This window comes from Macaca mulatta, chromosome 8 (assembly GCF_049350105.2).
Source record: "Macaca mulatta isolate MMU2019108-1 chromosome 8, T2T-MMU8v2.0, whole genome shotgun sequence".
Classification (NCBI taxonomy): domain Eukaryota; kingdom Metazoa; phylum Chordata; class Mammalia; order Primates; family Cercopithecidae; genus Macaca; species Macaca mulatta.
The window spans coordinates 134,129,373-134,153,314 of NC_133413.1; the positions used below are offsets into that span (position 1 = coordinate 134,129,373).

Genomic DNA, 23,942 nt, shown 5'->3' on the forward strand with positions numbered 1-23,942 from the left:
GCAGCTTCTGCCTCCCAGGTTCAAGCGATTCTCCTGCCTCAGCCACCCAAGCAGCTGGGATTACAGGCATGTGCCATCACACCTGGCTAATTTTTGTATTTTTGGTAGAGATGGGGTTTCACCATGTTGCCCAGGCTGGTCTCAAACTCCTGAGCTCAAGCAATCCACCCACCTCGGCCTCCCAATGTGCTAGGATTACAGGCATGAGCCACTGCAACCGGCCTTCTTTTTTTTTCTTAACAAATAATGTGGGGTAGGACTCTCTGTCAGAGGCACCACCATCAGCAGGGCAGGTTGAGGTCCCAGTGCCCTGAATCCCTGCAGGAACCACTGTTAGCCATGTTGGTTATCTTTCCTAATCTGCTTGAGAAGATAATCCAGGCTTGTTCCTTGTAACAGCAGGATATTTGATGTCGAAGTGAAAGAATCATGTGATGTGATTTTAAAAGAAAGAGAGAGAAAAAGCAAACAGTCTGTTTGGCGTTGTCCCCTCATTGTGGTGGGGGCTGCCTCCACAATGGCTGTATTCATCAGCGATGCTCAGTGCTGAAGGAACGGGTGTCCTATGGCTTGTTCCCAGGAGCCGGGTACCGAGCTTCTTCTCGGGAATGTATATGGAATGGACATTCCACGTCCATTGTTCATTGTTAATGGGATAGACAGCTGATGACGGGGCCTCAGGCCTGTTTGCCTATCCGGAGATTTAGTTTTTGAAACCCGAAGCAACTAAGCAGAACTTCTGCATACAGTGAGAATGCAAGTCAGATCCAGAATGGGCTGCAGGGGACTCCAGGATGGGGTCAGACCTGCTTATGAGGCTTTAGGAGACCACACGGATATTCCACTCGTTTTCAACGATGAGACATTGTAGAGCCAGGGCAACATTCCTTATTTTGTTTTCTTTCAATTTGTTCATATTTTGACAGTGCTCGCACTGACACTCAGGAGACAGATAAAAACAGCAAAAGATACTAAACGTCAATAAAAATGATTTTAGAGGTCTGGGCTTTGAGCCCACAGGAAGCCTGGTTTGAATGCAGAGCTGCCTCTTAGCAGCTGTGTGAACTTGGGCCATTAACCTCTAAGCCACCATCTCCTCATCTGTAAAATGGGAGCAGTCTCTGCGCTGCAAGGCTTGAGGCTTACGTGAAATAACTTTTCAAATGCCAGAAAACAGGGAGCTAGAGAAATGTTAGCCCTTTCCCTGCCTCTTTGGGTCATTTCTTGGCTTTCTGCCTTGTGATATTTATAAGATCTCATAAAAGTGATATTCATGCAGATTTCAATTCTACATATTTAGATTGAACAGGTTTGGAAGGTATGTATGTGAAGATATATACACACACGTACCATATGTAGATATATAGTTTTCTAATTCATATATGTTGATCTCAGATGGATAGATATCTCCCAAACTTGTCAAATATTTATCTTATAATGCCCCAGCAACATCATATTTATAATAGGTGGCCATTGAAAATATAATAATAGTAAAGTTGAAGAATGTGGCTTTGTTGTCAAGTAAATTTGAGACCCAGCACAACTGCTTATTAGCTGTGTGACTTTGGGCAAGTTATAGAACCTCTCTGTGCTGTACTTTCTTCATGGTCGTAAGGGACATGGCTGCACTCTAGTTGGCAGTAGGCCGAGGCGACTTTCCGACGCTGTGTGTCTCCGCGGGTTTGGAGTGCAGACGCACAACTCTGCACTTACGTAATCACACCACGTGAGGCGCGTTAAGTAACCACTCACATGCGCTCGTGCTTGGCTCGGAGCCATTATTGTCGGTACAAGGTACAATTACGCTGCTAACGCTGTACCTATGGCTTGGGGCTCACGCCCAGGCCCACACCCAGGCTCGCTTGCACCCAGTGAAAGAAGCCATGTTGAAACTCCCTGCAATTCCTCCAGTGTTTTTCCAGCTACGTGCCACACCACTGACTTTTTTCGGATCTCAATTAGAACCTACCAATGGTAAATGGGGATAATAATAGTGCCTACCACGTAAGGTTCCTGGAGGAATTAAAGTTATTCATGCCAAGCATCTAAAACAAGCCTGGCTGACAGCACGGTCTTAGTAAATGCAAACAATTGATATTTGTTGAAGACCAATCAGCAATAAACTTTCCAGAATATTTCAAACCCCTTTCCTGCTTGAGGAGTTTTCCCCTTGTAAATGGCACTCTAAAGATCAATTTCTCATTGGTCACCTGCAGCTTGGATCTGAAGTTCCAGACATATATTTTACACCAGGCAGTCACGCTGTGGAGTCCAGGTGGCCTGGCATGATGTCCCAGCATCACACCTTGCTAGCTGTCTCATTTGACGAGTGTGATAATTCACACCTCATTGGGTGTGAGACTCTCCGTGGGATGCCACTCTGGTGAGGTGCTGGCCATCATGCCTGGACCTCAGGTCCAAAATGGAAGCAAGTGCTGTCAGCTCTATGAAAGGCACTGCCTGGTGCGTGAGTAAGGCAGCCCTGGTGCTGGGTGGACTTCCTCTTTGGTTTTTTCTTCCTTCTAGTAGGTCTACATGTCCTTCTCTGTGTATCTACATTCCTGTGTTCCCTCCTCTAAAACAAGGACATGAATGATCCATTTTTCTCAAAGGAGGAAGCATAGAAAATAAACTGAGATGCTCTGATCCTAGGAAGCGGTGTCACCTTGGCAGAAAGAATGCAGAAAACACCCACGCTGAGAAATGACTCAGGGATGTTCCTGCTGCAACAGACCAGATTGCCCAGGAGGGAGGTCAGCTCTTCTGAATCAAGATTCTGGTACTCCCAGCCAGAAGAACCAGAATGGAAAAACAGACGCCTCATCAAATGCCTTCTGTCCCAGTCCAATTCAAGGAAGTCTTAACTCTTATAATAGAAATGGAACATTCTAGGAACATCTTCCAGGTTGCAGCAAACGCTGGGGATGGAATGTGTGAAGGAGTTTGCTGAGGGATATGATTTGCAAATTGGTTGCTCTGTGTATTATATAGTAACCAGCATCTTCCAGAACACAGCCAGAAATACACTCATTTAAGTACATTCATACTTGTCAGTCCTTGTGTCCTGATTTTCTACTTCAATAGCTTCAAGGCTGGACAGTAGGAATAGATTGTCTCATGAGAGGCATGTGAATTAATTAAGAAGAAATATGTTGCAGGCAAATTAGACTCTGAATTATTTTTCTCTCTCTTTTTCTTCTTCTTTCTTCTCCTCTTCTTTCCTCCCTTATCGTCCTTGAACAAACAAGTATTAAAATCTATTGTATGCTAAGCACTACCCCAGTTGAGGTGGACTCCATGATCTATGAATCATAGTCCCTGTTCCAGGGAAATAAACGTGTAAATGACACATGACAATTGCATTATAATACAGTAAGCACTTCTGGGTGCAAATAGCTGAGAGGAGAAAGGAATTTTTATGGAGGAGTTGACATTAGTGCTGGTTCTCAAAGGGCAGTAGGGCAAGCAATTAAATAAAGACAGAGATGGAGGTGGAAGGAAGACATGCCAGGGAGAGACGACAGCCTGATGCTTTGGGAGTCTGTGTACTTGTGTGCTTACTATGACCTATCAATGTGCTAACATGATTGCATCTAATCATGACATAATAGTCCACATAGTGTGGACTTGGGAGTCAGACCTACTCTGTTCAATTGCTGTTTTGCCCTTTGCTGGTTGTACCACCTTGGGTAAGCTGATTCACGTCTCTGAGCCTTAGCTGTCTCATCTTTAAAGTGGAGATGCGCCTGCGCATGGGGTGGTATGAGGTGTAGATGCATTCGTGTTTGGGATGTAGTAGCACAGTGCTAGATTACAGTAAGCACTCAGGTGGTGGCACGTAGGAGGTGGGACGCTGGGTGACATAGGATGTAAGGGTCATTTGTAAACTCTGAAAGTACTATCAAAATGCAATGGGAGTGGCGTTTGGACTGTTTAATATTTCCAGTACAGTTCCTCAGAAGCGTTGGCTGGCTGCACTCTGCTCAGTAAATATTTGACAATGGTTACTTGGTATCTGGGCTGTGAGCCAGGAGGGCCCCTGGGAAGAGCCAGGGAGCAGAGGGCAGAGGGCTCGCTGTACACTGATCTACAGAGAGCTGCTGTTTGAGCTGGCATGAAATGAGATTAAATACCAGGGCCAAGATTAGAACGAGGTAGTGGCCTGGGCTTGTTAAGCACGAGCAAAATGGAGGCAGGTGAAGGGGGTGCTGGAGAGGGCACACCTGACTCTCCTCAGTTTAAGCTGTTACCATTGCCACTGTTGGTTAATGCCACCTTGCACCAATATTGGTGATTCTGATTAAGCTTGCCTTTAATTTTTTTATTAGAATTTTTAAATTTTATTTTAATAAAATAAAAAATTTTATTAGAATTTTAAAATTCTGATTAAACTTGCCTATAGTTTTTTTTTTCAAAATCCCTGAAAAATATTTTAAACATCTTTACTGAGGTATAATTGCTATAAAATATATTGTATATTTAATTATACAATTTGGTGAATTTGGACATAGGCATACACTCACAACACCATCACCACCATCAAGGTAATAAATATTTCATCAGCTATGAAAATTTCCTTCTGTCCCCTTGTGTGTGTGTGTTAAGAACATTTAACTTGACATCAACCCATTAAACAAATAATACTTTGTATCTAAAAACTTTTTGTAGCAAGAGGGACTCACTATGTTGCCCTGTCTGAGTGTTATTTTTATTCCTTTCTTCCATCTTGACCTGATTCCTGTTGCGTGTTGAGTGAGTCTTTTGCATGGTGCTTTGTGTAGTTCCTTTAAAATTGGAAGTTTACTATAGGAAGCTCAACACGTCTGTTTACATAAGCTTGAACTCCTGACCTCAAGCAATTCTCCTGTCTCATGCAATCCTCAGTCTTGGCCTCCATAAGTGTTAGGATTACAGGCATGAGCCACTGCACTTGACCTTAACAATTTTTTAAGTGCATAATAAAGTATAGGGTACAATTTGCTGTACCCCAGATCTCTAGAGTGAATTCATCTTGCATAACCAAAACTTTGTACCAGTTGAAGAGTGCTTCGTTTCCCCTCCCTCTGGCCCCCGGTAAGTACAGTTCTATTCTTTACTTCTATGAGTTTGACTATTTTAGGTACCTCATGTAAGTAGAATCATGCAGTATTTATTTTTCTGGCTTATTTCACGTAGCATAATGTTCTCCAGGTTTGTTCAAGTTGTCACAAATGGCAGAATTTCCTTCTTTTTTGAGGCTGAATAATATTTCATTGTAAACTTGCCTTGTATAGATCTTAAGAACACTACAGAGTTAGGGAAACTGAGTCGTTTGGGGAAGGGTCGTCTTTGAGGTCACACAAGTTCTACCTCCTCTCTCACAGACATCTACCTTTGAACCAAGCATGAGGCTATTTTTCCCTCCGTATCTTTTCCAAGGCTGTTTTTCCCATCTGAAAGATGGTAATAATAGTACCCACCTCATATGGGTTGTTAGGAGAATATGGATCAAGAGCGTTTGGCAGGATATTCAACACGTGGCGAGTGCTGAGTGTTATTTTTATTCCTTTCTTCCATCTTGACCTGATTCCTGTTGAGTGTTGAGTGAGTCCTTTGCATGGTGCTTTGTGTAGTTCCTTTAAAATTGGAAGTTTACTATAGGAAGCTCAACATGTGTGTTTACATAAGCTTGTCCTAAATTAGAAATCACTTTGTACTCATAGATAAAGAGTAGCAGGGGCTAAAGGTTGAAGAGAGACGTATGGGAGGAAAACTCCAAATTGAGAATGACAGCAAAATATAGAGCACTTAATATGTGCCAGGCGTGGGTCCAGACAGTTTACAAATAACAACGCATTTAATTCTCCCAGCAACCCTACGGGGTAGGTATTATTATCTCCTATTTTGCAGATGAGAAAAACCAAGGCACACAAGTATGATGAGATAGGGATTCAAACCCATGCAGTCTGGATTCAGAAACTCTACTATTGACTTCTCATTAATCGATTTTGGGGGTTATTGTCTAAATAATTATTTTTAAAAAAATTTAATAATAGAAAAGCTGGGCCAGGTAGGGTGGCTCACGCCTGTAATTCCAGCACTTTGGGAAGCCAAGGTAGGAGGATTGCTTGAGACCAGGAGTTTAAGACCAGCCTGGGCAACATAATGAGACCCTGTCTCTACAAAAATTTTAAAAATTTAACTTGGCATGGTGGTATGTGCCTGTAGTCCCAGCTACTTGGGAGGCTGAGGCTGAAGCAGGAGAATAATTGAGGCCAGGAAGTGGAGGTTGCAGTGAGCCGTGGTTGCGCTACTGCACTCCAGCCTGGGTGACAGAGCGAGACCCTGTCTCAGGAAGAAAGAGAGAGAGAGGGAGGGAGGGAGGGAGGGAGGGAGGAAGGAAGGAAGGAAGGAAGGAAGGAAGGAAGGAAGGAAGGAAGGAAGGAAGGAGAAAAGAAAAGAAAAGAAAAAGAAAGAAAGAAAGAAAGAAGGAAAGAAGGAAAGGAAAGAAGGAAAGAAAGAAAGAAGGAAAGAAGGAAAGAAAGAAAGAAAGAAAGAAAGAAAGAAAGAAAGAAAGAAAGAAAGAAAGAAAGAAGGAAATGAAGGAAGGAAGGAAGGGAAGAAGGGAAGGGAAGGGAAGGGGGAAGAGAGGAAGGGAGGAAGGGAGGAAGGGAGGGAGGAAGGAAGGAAGAAAGGAGGAAATGAAGAAAAGAAGAAAGAGAAAGAAAGAAAAGCTCAGTTCAACTCTTAGAATGATAGTCTTTTACAGAAACACTAGTTGAGACCTGAGACTTGTCCAGTGACCAGGGAAACCAAGAACCTCTTGCATGACTGTCGGATCAATAAATATTCTTGATGATGAGAAAATAGAAAGTAAAATGAAAACGAAGTCACAACTATTTGCAAGGCAAAACAGACATCTCCCAGTGAGCAAAGTGTGTATGCAGGAGAGGCACTGTTGTCAAATTCTGCTCCCAATATTCCTTCCTATGCTAATGGAATCATGTTTTCTGCCTCTCATTTATAAACTGGGACTAATACCTGCCCACCCTGAAGAATCTCAGGAAGATTATATAAGACAATGTCAGAGTGCTGGACAGGGAGGTTTCATTATGATGAGTCAGGGCTTGCAGGGGAGGAAGTGGCCCTTTTGCCCTTAGGAAGCTTCTTCCTTCTCCTCTCCTCCTCATTTCACACCCAATCTTCCAGTTCTCCCTTTCCTAAAGTATCTTTCCCTTCAAGTAGAGGAGGGATCATAGCTAAAGGACTACAGTGTGCCAGGGGGCTGAATTTTAGCAGACACATTTTGGAGACTGAAAAGACATGAAGCCAGTGAGATGGCCAAGGTTTCCAATATGCTTACTTCTTATGGGTGCCTGCTTTCTGGCTGGATAAATTGCCAAATATATTTATAGGTAAAATATCACTTCTCCTTGCTTGACAGAATCTATGCAAAAGGATTGCTGAAGTTGTTTGATTCCCAACAGGTCCATCAGTGTAAGGCAGGGGAGGAAAAAGGGGGGATGCTGCAAGTAGATTCCTCCCTGCAACTTCCCGAGTCCTCGGAGGACCAAAGAAACTTGAGATTGACAGCACAGAGCCTCGTGACCCTCCTTTTTTATTAAACACTTGGTTTCCATTGATTCCATTGGCAACAGTGGAGAATGTTTCTACTTAAGCAAATAAGCTGGAGCCTCCGCTTTCTGAAACCATTCCTGATCCTCTTGGGAAGAATCGAATTCTTCCAGTGGTGTGCTGAAGCTAAACTGTTTGATTGCCCAGGACAGAGGGGTTCCCTGGAATGTGGGTCTTTAAGTGCTAAAACTGGGACAGTTCCAGGTAAACCAGGATGGTTGGCCACGCTAGCTGGAGCTGACTTTGCAAGCTGGCAAGAGCCAATTGTGTGATCGCTTCCCAACTCTGCTCAGTGAGATCATGCCAGTAACTTGAAATCAGTCATGGTGAAAGTATTTACACCATGGAAATTGGCAAGCACCACAAATTAGGTTTTTGTTTTCTCCTAGAGAGCTCGAGGTGAGACGTTTTCTAGCACACCACTGACTTTCTCTTTTGTGCTACACTCCGTTCTGGAGTCTTCAATCAATCAGATCCTTTTACAGGTACATTATCATGCTTTTTTATTAGTCTATTTCCTTCCCTAGACTGTAAGCCTTTTGGAGGCTAGGTCTACTTCATGTTCATTCTCATATCCCCAGCACCTAGCACAATGCCTGACACATTGTAAGTACTTGGTAAATGTTCTCTTCCTTTCCATGGGAGGAGGAATCTTCTTCCTTTGTATGTTACAGAATACACTGAATGCCTTTCCCTTTGCATCCTCGTCTTGCACCCAGTTTGTATTAATGTCAGAGTCAGTGGCAGTAGTAGGGACAGAAGAATGGAACAGGAAACTTATTTGGCTGGAAATCTTGAGCTGAGAATAGTGTCAAGCCTTCTAGGGTGATGAAGCAGAGAGAATGAAAAGAGGAATAGTAAATTTAACCAAGGTGTGTGGGAGGGCTCAATCATACCTCAGCTGGAGAAATAACGGGAATCACAAATGAAAGTGCAGTCCTAAGACCTTCGGGTGTGAAACAGTTTGAGCTGAATAATGCTTGGGGCTCTTAGAATTCAATACCAAATGGAGGAAATAATGGACTCTGAGGAAGGTGACCTGGCCGAGATATGGATTAGTAGCCTTTCAACCCTGGTTGCACTCAAAATCATTTGGGCTCCCAGTCTGATCCTATGAAATCAGAATCTGAGGTATAGTGGTATATCAGGTATAAGTATTTCTAAAACTCCCCAGACAATTCTAACAAACAGCCAGGGTTGAGAACCATTAGTCTGAGAAAAATTAGAAACTTTCCCCATTGACATCCCAGTAAAGGAGGAGGACAACTTAGAAATGTGCTGAGGGTTTACACGAGTAAGAAATCCTTGACTTTATCCAAGATGCTAAAGATAAAGGGAAGAGGTTTAGGATGAAATCTTAAAGTGAAAATTCAACCCAGGTTTTTCCAAATGGGTGACGTGGAACGCTGAAAGCGTTAAAGCCATTGGACCTCCAACTAGGAAAGGAACTCCTTTTAAAATTCTCTCCCAACTCTTCTGATTAAGTCTGTGCTTAGTGATAGTGGGTCTTTCACACTCATCTAATCCAGGGGTTGGCAAACTGCAGACTGAGGGCCATATCTGGCCCATTACTTATTTTTGTAAATAAAGTTTTATTGGAACACAGCCAACCCATTCATTTACATTTGGTCTATGGCTTCTTGCACTACAATGGCAGAGTTACCTACTTGCACCAGAGGTTCTGTGGCCCACAAATCCTCATTATTTACTTTGTGGACTCCCACTGTATCCCATGTAGACCATGTAGACAGGTCCTTTTTTAGTCAGAGAATAGGACCTTACCCTTCAACTGGCAATATCAAATTTAGTTAGAATTTAATACATTCTTTTTGCTTTCATTTAGTTATCTACATTTATGTCAATTGATATTAATTTTCCATTTATGGTATCAGTATAAAATTTCCTTTTAAGATCAATTAATTTATATTAAAAAGTGAGTATTTAAAATAATTAACAGAGTAATTAGTAGAAGAGGTGACCCACGTATTTGGCAACAATCATGAAGTTTGTACTTAAATCTGAAGTTTGGGAGATATTTAATGTATCCAATCCCCTCATTTAAAGAAACTGAAGCCTGGTTGTTAAGTCACCTGCCCAGGGTCACCTTATGAAGACACCCATCTCCTCTCTCTCTCAGAACAATGTTCTTTTACCTCTAACTGGTTACTCATTTGCACTTTGAAGCCAGTTAGTACGAATGCAAATTATTGTACTTTTAACGTTCATAAATTCAGAGCCAGAAAATATCCTGGTAACATTTCCACAGACATGGTTAGTAGAGATTGATGGGCAATTTGAAACAAAATAGAGGGGCCATTCACATCTGAAGCATGAATCTTGGGTGATCAGTGACATATTGGTTTCATTAAGTCGATTGCTTCTTGGGCATGATTTCCTTGGAACAATAAATTTGATTTTTAAAAAGCCTTGCTTTTTTTTTTGTTAATTAAAATCCACTTAATTGCTTGCCAGAGCAAAAAGTAAAACTACCCAACAGAAAAATATATATTTGGCAGTATAACCTGTTGGGTATATTTAAGCACAGTTTGAATAAGAATATTTGATATTTCATCATGTAGTTATTGCTGTTTTCATTAGGATCCTCCATGATCTCACACCATCTAAAAGCAAGCTAATTCCTTCATGCCTAGAACCTCTTCCCACATTAGAGGTTTATTCGTCTGTGGGGGTTGATCAGAGAGCTGATGGGAAAGTGTGTTAGGAAACTTGAGCTCTGCCCACCTTAGTAGGGTGCTGTAATGTTACAGAATTGTTCATTGCTGTTGATACCTCTTTTCCAAGATGCAGTGTTACAGTGACATACATGATGACTAAGTGTTTGGCTATCACTCTAAAGGGGCAGAAATATTTGTATCATTTGACAAATAAAACTAAAACTAGAAAAACATCCATTTGGATCACAGCTCAACATGATTTGCTTACATATGTTGACTGTGTATGTTCTGAAAAATGAGTGTAATTCTTTAGATTAAAACATGACCTTTCTCTTACATTTGGGATTGCTTCCATGTTGGCACTTCAATGCTTTTTAATGAAAATTGGTATAGTTAGGTCATTTTACAGAAAGACAAGCTTCCTTAGGCTATGCCGTCTGGGTTACACGTGTTGATGTGATATTTACCTATCAAAGGTGACTGCTGGGCGGGGTAGGAGGTAGGAGACCTGACTTGAAGGCCCTTCAATATGTTGTGTCTTAAAGTGGTGGGCACCATTGTACCCGAAGGTACTGATGGTATACTCAGGAGTGTAAACAATGTGGTCATCCTGCCATGCACTGAGCTCTGGTATAAGGAGTCCAAGCAGGGTACTACACCCAACCAGAGGAGAGGTGAGCTAATCAGCTCCTGATGGTTCCAGCCCACGTCTTTCCACGGGAGCACTGCTCATCTAGACAGGAAATCCAGCAGCCCAGCAGCCTTGTTACTGAGGGTTTCTGCAGTGAAACCCATCTCACTCTGGTATAAGAACTACTATTTGATCCAGCAATCTCACTACTGGTTATCTACCTAGAGGAAAAGGAGTCATTATACGAAAAAGATACTTGCACATACATATTAAGAGCAGCACAATTTGCAATTGCAAAAATGCAGAACCTACCCAAATGCCCACCAATCAATGAGTGGATAAAGAAGCTGTGGTATATATATATATACAATAAAATACTACTTAGCCATAAAAAGGAATGAATTTAATGGCATTTGCAGCAACCTGGATGGGATTGGAGAATACTATTTTAAGTGAAGTAACTCAGGAATGGAAAACCAAACATCATATGTTCTCACTCTTAAGTGGAAGCTAAGCTATGAAGATGCAAAGGCATAAGAATGGTACAGTGGATTTTTGGGACTTGGAGGAAAGGGTGGGAGAGGGTGAGGAATAAAAAACTACAAATAGGGTTCAGTATATACTGCTCGGGTGATGGGTGAACTGAAATCTCACAAATGACCACTGAAGAACTTACTCATGTAACCAAATACCACCTGCTGCCCCAAAACTTACTCATGTAACCAAATACCACTTGTTCCCTCAAAACCCACGGAAATAAATAATCTTTTAAAAAGAAGAAGATGAAGTTACTCATGGGCTAACAGTTTTGAGAAAACTGCTGCCTCTTGGCTGCTGCTGTCATCAACAGGAGGACAAGGGTCAATCTTCAAGAGAAGCTGACTTTTCCCTGTTATAAGAGAAGAAATCAGTGTAGGGACATGCCTGGGCCAGAAGGGCAGGAATGGTGATTTCTGGTAGAGATCCAGAGACATAAAGACACTCTGAGGACATTTGCCCTGGAGCCTTGTTTTCCTATTTAAGCGGTGGTTCTCAATCAATCAGGAGCGATTTTTGTCTCCCAGGAGACAATTGGCAATGTCTGGAGACATTTTCAGTTGGCACGAGTAGGGGAGTATTACTGGAATATCTAGTGATAGAGGCCAGGATTCTGCTAAACATCCTACAACAATGCGCAGAACAGACAGCGCCGTCTCCCCCACCACCCCGCCACACACACACAAATAATTACCTGGGCCCAAATGTCAGCAGTGCCAAGGACTAATGTGCCAAGGGTCTACAACCCTGGCCAAATAGTTGTAACAATTCTGTCAACGGATCTCTTTAAAAAGTGTGGAGAAGGCCAAGCCTCTGGTGGTAAATGGCACACAGGTACTGACTAAAGCAAGGACGCCAGTCACCAAGGGCAAATTGCTGTGGTAACTTAAAAGGGAAGAATAGAAATGGACCATGATGTCTTACTTTCTTTAATTTTTCTGCAAAGTAACCCAGATGACAAATCTGAAAGATGAGTGCTGGGATAAGGTAACTAGGAGGAAGAGTGTGAGCTGAGATCAGTTCAAAGTGAGAAACCTGTTGTCACCTCCTGCTTCTTTGTCTGCATCAAGATTGTGTGAACATCCCAGCCTACACTGGCAGGGTGATGTGGCCAAGTGACATCTCTCTGTTGACTCATTCTTAGGGGCCCTTGAGTGCTGTGTTGGGCTGGAGAACTTGGAGTTTCTAGTAGAAGCAGAATAACATTCATTATCTGGAAACAAGATTTTGTGTCCTGGGGAAAATGACTGTCTGCTTTGAGGTTGTCCACAGATTGTTTAGGGAGTTGGAGACCTCTGAAGAGTGCTAAACTTCCAGATATCCAATTACTGCTGTATTGCATCAACAAAAGAGAACTTGGAGGATAAAGTGGTTGTGGGGAGATGATGGCTATTTCTCAACCATGAAAGGAACCATGCCTTCAGGAGTTACGAAAAATGAAGCACGTTTCTCATTAGAAAAGAATGATCCATTTCCTTCTTATATTGCCAAATTTCGTCTTTTGCCAATTCAGTGAGAGTATGAACTTGGGATTCATTACTTGCAGGAATCCTCAAGAGTTAATGATAAGTGGGCAGATTGGAAATGAAAAGTGAGAATATTGGGGGCTGAGCGGGGCCTTCATGGCATCAAATGTGCTGTCTGGCAGGATGCAATCAGCAGTATGTGGACAAGTTCTGATTTGCTGAAAAGGAAACAAGGGGAAATAGCTAAATTTGCTGTGAGCAAATTTCTGTCTCAGTCAGTATCAAAACAATGAATGTTATTCTTTCCCCTGGTAGAAGAGTTTATACATTGGATCCAAAAAAATTAATTCTTTTAGTTAATTAATTAATTTTTTAATCTATTAATTCTTTCTTTAAAATTCTCTTAAACATTTTTATCTTCCTTTTCATTCCTACCACTCTCATCCAAGTCCCCATTGTTTGGAAAGAGAATTATTTTTCTCCCTTTCTATCTGATCTTCAAGTTTGCATCCTCTTTCTATTTCAGTCCATCTAGTAGTATTAGTATTAGTAGTGGTAGTAGTAATAGCAGTAGTAATATTATTAAATATAATAGTTATAAGAAAGAGGTGATGATAAAGCAATATACCCCATCCCCAAGGATAGAGCCAACCTTACCAACTATGATTATTCATGGGGTAGGTACATGACCCAAGTCAACAAGAATTCTTCCCTGGCATCTTACAGATACTTAGAGGAAGAAGAGATTTTCCTTGAGGCTGCTAATCTGGAGCTATGGGAGGCCATGGAGCTCTCTTGGTGCCTGAACTATCTATGGCCATGCCTCCCTCTTACCAACCCCTTTTGCTTCCCACACCAGGAAAAGAAAAAACTTATTTTCAGTAGGAGAGAAAGAAGCCAATGCATAGAGAGAAGAGAGAGAGAACTGAGAAGATGATTTGCTCAGCTTCAGGGATGAATTATGATTCAAGGGTCTCCTCTTCTTCTCTGCCAGTCTTGAGTTGGGCTTTTGACCAGTTCTGGCCCATGAGATAGAAAGGGATGTCTGCTGCTTGGAGCTTTGCAGAAAGATTCTCCTCCCTGATAGGGGAGTGGTACATAAGGAAGAAGGTATTTTTTCCCTCTATCTGCTTCCTTCTTGCTTGTGACTATCTTGAGAGAGCATTAACTTGAACACATGACCGTTATCTTGCACCTAGGCGGGGAGACATTGCTAATACATCCAGAGTGGCAGGACAGAAAGGCAGACATAGCTTGGGTCCCTAATGATGTACTGAACTGCTGAACCAACACTGGAATTAGCTTAATTCAGAGCTCCTGTTAGAATTGGCAATTAAATGTCTTTGTTATTTAAGTCAAAGTGAGTCCTGTGCTGTGCTACTTTTGATCAAACACATACTAGTTGTCCAAGAAACAAACAATAACAACTGTGAACTCATATTTCCCAAAGATATCTCAAACTCTATAGATCCCTAAACCAAATTCAATCTGTCACTGCCTTACATCCCTGGGATGTGCCACCATCCACCTGTGCACACACACAAACCAGACAAGACACCTAGAGTCACTCTGTCATCTTCCTTTCCCTCACCTCCCGCATCCACTTAGCAAGTTATGTTCCTTTGACTCCGATCTGCCTTCTTGTCCCCAATTCCATTGTTGCTATTTTAGCTGATGAGGGCGGAGGGCGGCAGAGGGTCTTCATTTCTCTCCAAGGCCACTGCTTCCCAAGTGCTTGACTTGCCTCTGGCCATGTTTCTCTCCAAGCCGTTCTCCACTAGCTTCCAGCATGGTCTAGCTAAAAGCAGCACTCAAGTTTTTACTCCCTTGCCTGATTCTGACTTGGGCTTCCCTATGCCTATACCTCCTCAACCCAACTCAGGTCTACTCATAGCTGCAGAATTCACCTTATTTGGAAAGAGAGTCTTTGTAGATGTGATTAGTTAAGGATCTCAAAATGAAATCATCCTGGATTTAGAGTATTCCTGAATCTAACGATTGCTGTCTGTATTAGCTCGTTTTCAAGCTGCTAATAAAGACATACCCCAGAGTGGGTAATTTATAAAGGAAAGAGGTTTAATGGATTCACAGTTCCACATGGTTGGGGAGGCTTCACAGTCATGGCAGAAGGTGAAGGAGGAGCAAAGTCACATCTTACATGGCAGCAGGGCGAGAGGGAAGCCTGGGTGGGGTGGGGAAAGGAGCAGAATGGGGGAGTTCTCCAGGCTGCATTCAGGGTGAGAAGCCTGGGGAGGAAGGCATGGTGTTAACCTGGGTTTCAATGCCATCATCTGGGCATCTCTACAGGTTGAATGGTGGGAGTTCCCCATAGTCAATGCCAAGGCATAGCCCCATCCTGGGCATGGGAAAGACTTATGCTTCAACTGTCATTCTCAAACTTGAGCATGCATCAGTTTCACGTGGAAGGCTTGTTCAGATGCAGATTGCTGGATTCTACCTCCAGAGTTTCTGATTCTGTAGATCTTGGATGAGGCTCCAGAATTCGCATTCCTAACAAGGTCCTAGATTATACCAATGATGCAGGCCTGGGAGACTTCTTTTGAAAACTACTGCACTAGAATACCTGACATTAGACTCATGGCTCTGAACTTTGGATACATTAGAATCATTTGGGGAGTTTAAAAATATACAGATGCCAGGGCCTTGCACATGAATTGGTCTGGGAATGCAAATAGATATAGGAATTTGAACTCCAACTGGGCAAAACACTCATTTGTTTAAGATTTATTTAGAAAATGTAATGAATGCATCGATGAATTTATCTAAATTTTGTTAAGCGTCTACCATGCTGCAGGCATTGTGTTGGTGATGGGGATATAAAGGTGAACAAAATACAGTTCTACCTTCAGGAAACCATCAGTCCAGTGTGAGGCAGGTGTACAAAACAGGTGGTTCTGTTGGGCGCAGTGGCTTGCACCTGTAATCCCAGCACTTTGGGAGGTTGAGGTTGGAGGATTGCTTGAGCCTAGGAGTTGTAGACCAGCCTGAGCAACATAGGAAGACTCCCCTCCCATCTCTACAAAAAATTAAAAAGTAGCTGGGTGTTGTCATGCTCGCCTGTGGTCCCAACTACTTGGGGGTATGGAGGTGCTGAGGTAGGAGAACCCCGAGAGGCAGAGGCTGCAGTGAGCAGTGATTGTGCCACTGCACTCCAGCCTGTGCAACAGAGTGAGACCTTGTCTCAAAACACAAAACAAAGACAAAAAACCACATGGGAGTGGAGTAATAGTTATGCAGACAGAACTATGAAAGCCTTAAGGAAGAGCATTCAATCCAGCTTGGGGGGCAAGGAATGCAGAAAGCTCAGGGAAGGGGGTAAAGAGATAACAAGGTGATGATTCAGTTCAACAGTTTCAGAAATCCCAATAGGTTAAGCTTCTATTTGGCATAAAAAGAAACTTTATTGAACCCAAGGCATAGTGTTAAAAATTTGTGCCTAAATCCAAATCCATGCTTGACCTCTTACTAGCAGTCCAACTAGGGACAATTTACCTAAACTCTTTTTGCCTTACTTTCCCCATATTTAAAAGGGGGACTAATGATAGTATCTCCCTGATAGGATTGTTATGAAGACCAAATGACATAACACATGTGAAGTGCTTGGTGGCATGAAGGACTCCAACTTCCAGGGTCACTGTTCACACCCTCAAAATAGCTCACAGTCTACTAAGCACTTTATAAATGTCAGTTATTATCATTAACATTTCAGAAGGTCTCATTTAAACCTCCAGTTACAACCATCACCACTGGGAGTTTTAGTTTTGGTTCTTGTTGCTGTGGCTGTAGCACTGGGAGGCGGGCTCGCGCTGCTGGGACATGCAGGATTCTCTCCCCTGCACCAAGTGGCCCCAGACTCCCGCGGCTCTAGAATTCTTGTGTTGAGGTTTCATTTTGCAGGTTCTTCCTTCTATCAGTGTATCTGTCCTCTGCCGACTTCTTACCACCTCCTTACAATGGCTGCTTTTTTTTTTTTTTTTTTTTAATCCACCATAGACAAAATATCCAAAAGGCTAAGATTCCATAATCATACCTAAAATGTAGCTACCCTTCGGAGACTTGTCTTTAAATGAAGAAGGTATGCTTTGGTGCATGTCATGTTTTGACATCAGAGGCCCTTTCACTTCCTCCCACACTTTTGCGGTGATGTTCTGAAGGACTAACTTTCTGGGATAAAAGATTTCCTGAGGTCAGGTGCAGTGGCTCACACCTGTAATCCCAGAACTTTGGGAGGCTGAGGTGGGAGGATCACTTGAGCCCAGGAGTTTGGGACCAGCCTGGGCAACATAGGATGACCTATCTTTACAAAAAATTAGCTGGGCATGGTGGCACACACCTGTAGTCCCACCTACTTGGAGGTCTGAGGTGAAAGGATTGCTCGAGCCAGGGAGGTCGAGGCTGCAGTGAGCCATGATTGTGCCACCGCACTCCAGCCTGGGCAACAGAGCAAGACCCTGTTTAAAAAAAAAAAATATTTCCTGATCTTATTTATTTAAGAGGATCTTAAATAAATAAATAAGGATTTTATTTATTTTGAAGAAAGATCTTTTGAAATGATTTAGACTGCTTTTTGCTAGGGTTTGACTATGGGTCTTCTGGATTTGGGATCACAGTTTCATGCAAACCCTTGGTTAAGACCATACTTATTTTAATTTCAAATTCCCAGCCAATTTTTACCTGCCTCCAGAGCCTCTCTTCTTCTCTCAGGAATCTGGACCTATTTCCCCACTTGTCATGCAGCTTTTGGGTGTTCTTGGTCCACCTTCATCTGAGCTCGCCTGGTGTTCACCTGCCACAAGTCCCAAACTGTTCCCCACTGGAGACAATATTTATGTTGGCTAAACATTGGCACAAGCAAGTCATAAACTTGGCATGTTCACAAACAACGTGGCAGACCGCTGAACAGATGTTCTAACATTTACAAATCGGTTTTCAGTTATGAGCATGTGCAATGACCATCTGCCTTTGTCCCCAGTGTGCAGAGCTCTTCTTGTAAGATTAGTCATATTCTACACTTCAGTGTTTCTCAAACTCTGCTGCACATTAGAGGCACCTGGGAAGCACTTACAAACCCTGATGCCCAGGACAACCACCAGACCAATTAATTCAGACTCTAGGGCTGGGACCCACGCATCCGTGGCATTTAGAACTCCTCAGGTGATCTCAATGCAGGCAGGTTTGAGAATGCGTTCCAAAGTCCAGTGCTTCTAAGATTTTGATGTGCCTGAAAATCACTTGAAGAGTCTGTTAAAATGAACAGATCCGAGTGGGCTGAGCGTCTGCATTTCTAACAAGTGCCCAGGCAGTGGGGATGCTGCTACAAATCCAGGGACCATACTTTGAGTAGCAGGGCTGTAGTCCTTTCTAGTGCCTGTTCATTAGCCTTGCAAGTAATTTCCCAGAAATCATGAGTCCAGTTGAGTTTGTGATTATTTACACATTTATCAATGGCTCTACGAGGTCTCCCTCCCTCTGTCGTTCTGCCCATATTCTCTAGCCACACTCCCATGGTAATCTTAATATTGATCTCACTTCTGTATTTTTCTCTAGATAGTGATTCTTGTGAAAACAACCCAGACAATAGAAAAGTCATCTAGCTAAACCTAAGCAGATTTTTCCACTGATCTGATCTTTCTCTCTGTGTGCACTCTATCTGCAAAGCTCACTGGACACAAGGACATGTCCTCCAGGATAAGGAAATTCTTTGAACATTGTGTGATTTGGCGAATGATAATGACCCAGTGTCTTGGTTGCTGCTGCTCCAAACAGGTTAGTTAGCAACACTAGGTCTTCAGTTCAAAAAAATCAGTAATAGTGGCAAAAGAACTGAGGATAGCACAAAAGTAATTTTCATTTAAGGATTGGTTAAGATTTCAGATGATAGTACCTTGAAAAACGCAATTTCCTGGCCAATATTCTACTGGCTCTGCAATAATAGATGTCAATTATCTATGGCCCCTGGTCTGTGGACATATTCTTGGGGGAATAAAAACTTTTCTAGGAGTCTTTTGTATTTCATGCTGATAATAACTTAAAAATTAACATAAAGCACACTAGGTCATCAAGGTGACCAAGTTCTGGCTCATGATTTCAATGTCTGCATTTGTGTTTGTATTTATGATTGTTTATATGCCAAATAGTCATACTTCAATTATTGCAGGCTAATGAAGAAAGAAGAGTGAACAGAGGGAGATTTAATAGAAACACCATGTGTGTGAGCTGAGAGAAGGTCCCATGGCCTTACAAGGAGCCTTACAAATGAAAGTGTCTCAGTAGGTTCAATAGAGAAATATGATAAAAGAACTCAGAAGTCACATACCACACCATATTTTAGATTTGCTGACACTCAGAAAACGAACCAAAGCAAAACAAAAACCAAGTATAACTCAAAAAATCCCAGCATTATAGCCATTGGGACCATTTCATGTTGAGCACAGCCATTTAATCTCAACAAAATAACATTGTCTATTACACTATGTTGATAACATACATTTAAACAGCATTGACTTATAACATTATCATTTAATTTATGTATTTGTTTTGGTTATGTAGTTGTTTCAAAACCACCAGCATTCTAGTTTTATGTTTGTACATATTCAAGTAACTTTCTAATGCAAATAAGTTAAGCCATTACTGGGATAATTTTTTGCTCTTTAAAAAGATTTTGTATTTACCTTTTTACGTATATTCATTCCTTGTGCACATGTTAAGTTCCTTTACTATTTTCTGAAATGTCATAGTGGTCCTGGTGTAGTCTCATGCGCTTGATTTTAAGGGGTTATTAATGAGACACTGTTGGGAACAGAAACTAAGACCCTACAAGAGTTCGTTTTTACGTTACCTGTAAATACAGTAACAAACTTTTTGCAGGGAAAATTTCCCTGCTTGGAAGTCACGCCTGATGATGGCTGGTGGCTGGTGGAGGGTCCAACATGACAGGTCACTGGGGGCTCATATTGGCCCCAAGAGAGAGCAGGGGTCAAACTTATGATTTGGAGGGAAAATAAAGTGCTTACAGGCTGTGGGACCTCTGGCTTTCCATTCCCTGATGGGTGGCTGAGAGGCTGCACGACAGTCGAGGGTTGGGTGTCCCCTTTGGGCAACTGTTGACTGCCTTCTGAGAGGGTGTACGACTGGCTCTAGGATTTAAAAAAAATACATAAAAATGCTGGTCCACTCCTAAAGGCCAGCTGCCCCCTGGGTTGACTTTCAAAAGACAAAATTCTCCTCCTAAGCTGTGAATGCAGGGTCCAGTTATTCCTGGGGTCCTCTGCATCTATCACAAGTATTTGAAAAGTAGGCTTCAGTTTCTCTGAAAGATACACTGAATGAATGGATCGTTCATAATCTCTGCTGGTATGAAAATGCTATTTGTAGATGATATAAAAAACAATGCCTTTCCTAAGAATATATTTGTAAGTTTGTAAACATCTGAGTGCAAGTTTAATATATAGCGAAGGAAAACCCTTATAGACAAAGTAACAGGGTTCAGAAAGTTTTGGAGTTTTATTCTCTGCTCATAGTGTGCATGAAATAGATCATTCTTGCTGTGGGAAGTTATAGCAGGTACATAAAACCTTATTAAGATTTGTATTGGAATAGCTTTAGATATACTTCCGTGTAAAAAATATTCAAGATTCAACTCTGATCTGTCTTGTGTGTAGTTGGTTCCAAAAGGTAGTGTTTTAGTCAGTTTTTAGTCATTAACAATTTATAGACACACTATTCAGGAGCCTAAACATTTCAAAAGAAATTTAAAGTATTAAGTCCCTTCCATATATCTGCATGTTTAGAAATAATACTGGAATATTTTCACCTTTCAATCCAAGTTGTATGGACTTACAGGAGTATTTACCTTGGTCTATTAGTATTTGCAACATGAACCTATCTTTCCCACATAACTCTGAATGGGCTTAGTTTATGAAGTTTTATACAAATTTGCTACAAACTAACAGCTTTAGTTATACATTCCACAGATACATATTAACCATTTGCTCTCTGCAAGGCACTATTTACCACCTTATTTTACATACTTCCTTCTCTTTAGACCCTCTTAAGAGATTTTTGGCCAATGAGGGAAAAAAATATTCCCAAAGCTTTTTTTTTGAGACGGAGTTTCGCTCTTGTAGTCCAGGCTGGAGTGCCGGGGCACAATCTCGGCTTATTGCAACCTCCGCCTCCCAGGTTCAAATGATTCTCCTGCCTCTGCCTCCTCAGTAACTGGGACTACAGGCACATGCCACCACGCCTAGCTAAATTTTTATTCAAAAAAAGTTTCTTTAGTAGAGATAGTGTTTCACCATGTTGGCCTCAAACTCCTGACCTCAAGTGATCCGCCGGCCTTGGCCTCCCAAAGTGTGCTGGGAGTACAGGCGTGAGCCACCGCCTCAATACATTTTAAAAGCATGGTATGCTGTTGCTAAAACCAATATTAAAGGGTAATCACAGTGATAAAGTATACAAGTATCAGTCATGATTTTATAGTTTAAATTCCTCCACATGCTAACCAAAATTAAAACCAATTCCCAAAGGCAATGAGTACTTACATGATGATTGCCCATTTTCCTTTTTCCGAGATGGTTTTTCTGTATTTCACTAAGAGATCAGTCCTCCCACAGACAAAGTTTACAATGTTTTTCCTCCGGGCATAATATCTCTTGTGTTTAATAAGTAACTTTTGGCACTGAATTTGAATACATTGTTGGGGATGGGTAGGGAGTGGCTCTAGCTACAGATGAACTTAGACTGCCCAAGTTTCCTTGGTACCCATGTTTTTAAAATAATGTACTTCTTAATAAATAAAGTTTAGGCTTTTAAAGTTGAGTAGCTTCTTCCCACCTAAAAGACTAAACCTACCTCACTTCTGAATCATTGAGTTATTCTTTCATATTCTGGGTGTTCATTTTAAATAGTATGCCTTTTAATAATGAAAACATTAACCAAATAGAAAAATCTTACTATTTTTACTAACATTGTTATTATTATTACAGAGAATTTTTTGAAGGCCACATTGCATTACACTAGATCATTTAAAAAATTTTACTTAGTTTTGAATTTAAAAAGCAATATGTGCAGACAGTAAATTTGTTTTTAATAGTACAAAAAGGTCCCGTGAAAAGTCAGCCTACTGATCCCAGAGGTTTTCTGTGAGTCCTTCCGGAAGTGGTCCATGCATATTCAGCTATGTCCGACTGTCGGTCTGTCTAGTTACCTACTTCTCTGTTTATCTTTATCCAACTTGTCTTTTCTCCCTGGCCAAATGGGTTTGTACAATGTATTCTGTTCCATGCCTTGCATGTTTCTTTTCTTTCCTTTTTTTTCTGAGAAGGTATTACACCATGTTTCTTTTTTCTTTTCTTTTTTTTTTTTTTTTGAGATGGAGTCTTTCTCTGTCGCCCAGGCTGGAGTGCAGTGGCGCGATCTCAGCTCACTGCAAGCTCTGCCTCCCGGGTTCACGCCATTCTCCTGCCTCAGCCTCCCGAGTAGCTGGGACTACAGGCGCCCACCACCATGCCTGGCTAGTTTTTTGTATTTTTAGTAGAGACAGGGTTTCACCGTGTTAGCCAGGATGGTCTCAATCTCCTGACCTCACGATCTACCTGCCTCAGTTTCCCAAAGTGCTGGGATTACAGGCATGAGCCACCACGCCCGGCCGACATGTTTATTATGTGTACAAATTTATGGGGTACATAAGACATTTTGTTACATGTATATAATGAGTAGTGATCAAGTCAGGATATTGAGGGTGTTTGCCGGAGTACCATAGATTTCTGTTGAGTACAGGCACCGTACTCTACTATCCAACGTTGAATTTATTACTTCCATCTTAGTGTGTGTTTGTACCCTTTAACCCACTTCTCCTCTTTCTCCACACCCCCACAACTCACCCTTCCCAGTCTCTGTTCTCCATCTATCCACTCTGTACCTTCATGTGATCAAATTTTTTACCTCCCACATACAAGGGAGAACATGTGATATTGGTCTCTCTGTGCCTGGCTTATTTCACTTAATAGAGTGGTCTCATGAGTTGTATATTTCATATACTAAAGAGATACATGACATTGGCACTAAAGAGATACATGACATTGGCACATTTCTTTTTAAGTGGCTATGTAGTAACCTGTTATGGATATGAACCAAACCTTATTTCATCAGTCCACCGTTGAAGGTCGTTTAGATTGTTTTTGGTCTTTTGCATGAATATTTCATACACATCTTTGCTATGCTTTCTTATCTGTAGAATAAAATCTTAGAATAGAATTGCTGGCTAAAGACTGTGTGCACTGAAGAGTCCAATAGCTGTTGCCAAGTGGTCCTCCACACTGACATAAAATGCTGGACCACTCTCAAAGACCAGCTGATCCATGAGGCTTACTTTCAAAAAATGAAATTTTCACTCCCACTATATGAATATACCAGTGTGATTTTTCCTACATATTGGCTAACGCTAAATATTGTCAAACTGTTTCATTTCTGCCAACTTCAAAGGTAAAAATATGGTGTTTTATTACATTTACATTTCTTTCATTTGATATCCTTGCAATTGTATATCCCATTTATTTAAAGCCATTTGCGTAATTTTTTTCTGTGGTTTGCTTGTTTGTGGTCTTTATTTTCTTTTGAGTTATTAGTATCTTCATTATTTCTTTGTAAAACACTTTATTTATAATAATATCTAGGCTTTTGTGAAGTGTAACAATTATTTTTCCCCAGTTTGTTATCTTTTGTCTTTGTTTATTTTGAGGGTATATATGTGAAGAAAGTATTAGCTCTGATGTATTCAAATATATCAATCTTTTATTCTTTGACTTGCTTAGAAAAACCATTTCTGCATTAAGTTGCTTAAATCGTCTTGTATACGTGTTCCTCCAAGTTCTTTTAATGGCTTAATTTTTTAAGGCTTATATCTTTGATTCATTTGGAATTGATTTTGATATAGATTAAGGAAGGAAGGGTGTGTTAGGCTGTTCTTTCATGGCTATAAAGAAAGAACCAGAGACT

At 41.4% G+C, this 23,942-nt stretch overlaps 1 protein-coding gene across 2 annotated transcripts in view; it reads right to left on the bottom strand.

Annotated features, from left to right (window-relative positions):
- The window catches only part of ANXA13 (annexin A13), a 58,082-nt gene extending 36,462 nt beyond the window's left edge, over positions 1 to 21,620 (bottom strand). Inside the window, exons 1-2 of one of the 2 annotated variants that reach the window (XM_001101163.5) lie at positions 21,488 to 21,620; positions 19,958 to 20,080 (exon numbers count right to left, since the gene is read on the bottom strand). In XM_001101163.5, the coding sequence (XP_001101163.4) occupies positions 19,958 to 20,080; positions 21,488 to 21,502 (138 nt within the window). In that variant the 5' untranslated portion in view covers positions 21,503 to 21,620. The remainder of the gene's footprint in view (positions 1 to 19,957; positions 20,081 to 21,487) is intronic. The other variant, XM_001101072.4, reaches the window with a different exon arrangement.
- Between the last annotated feature and the right edge of the window lie 2,322 nt (positions 21,621 to 23,942).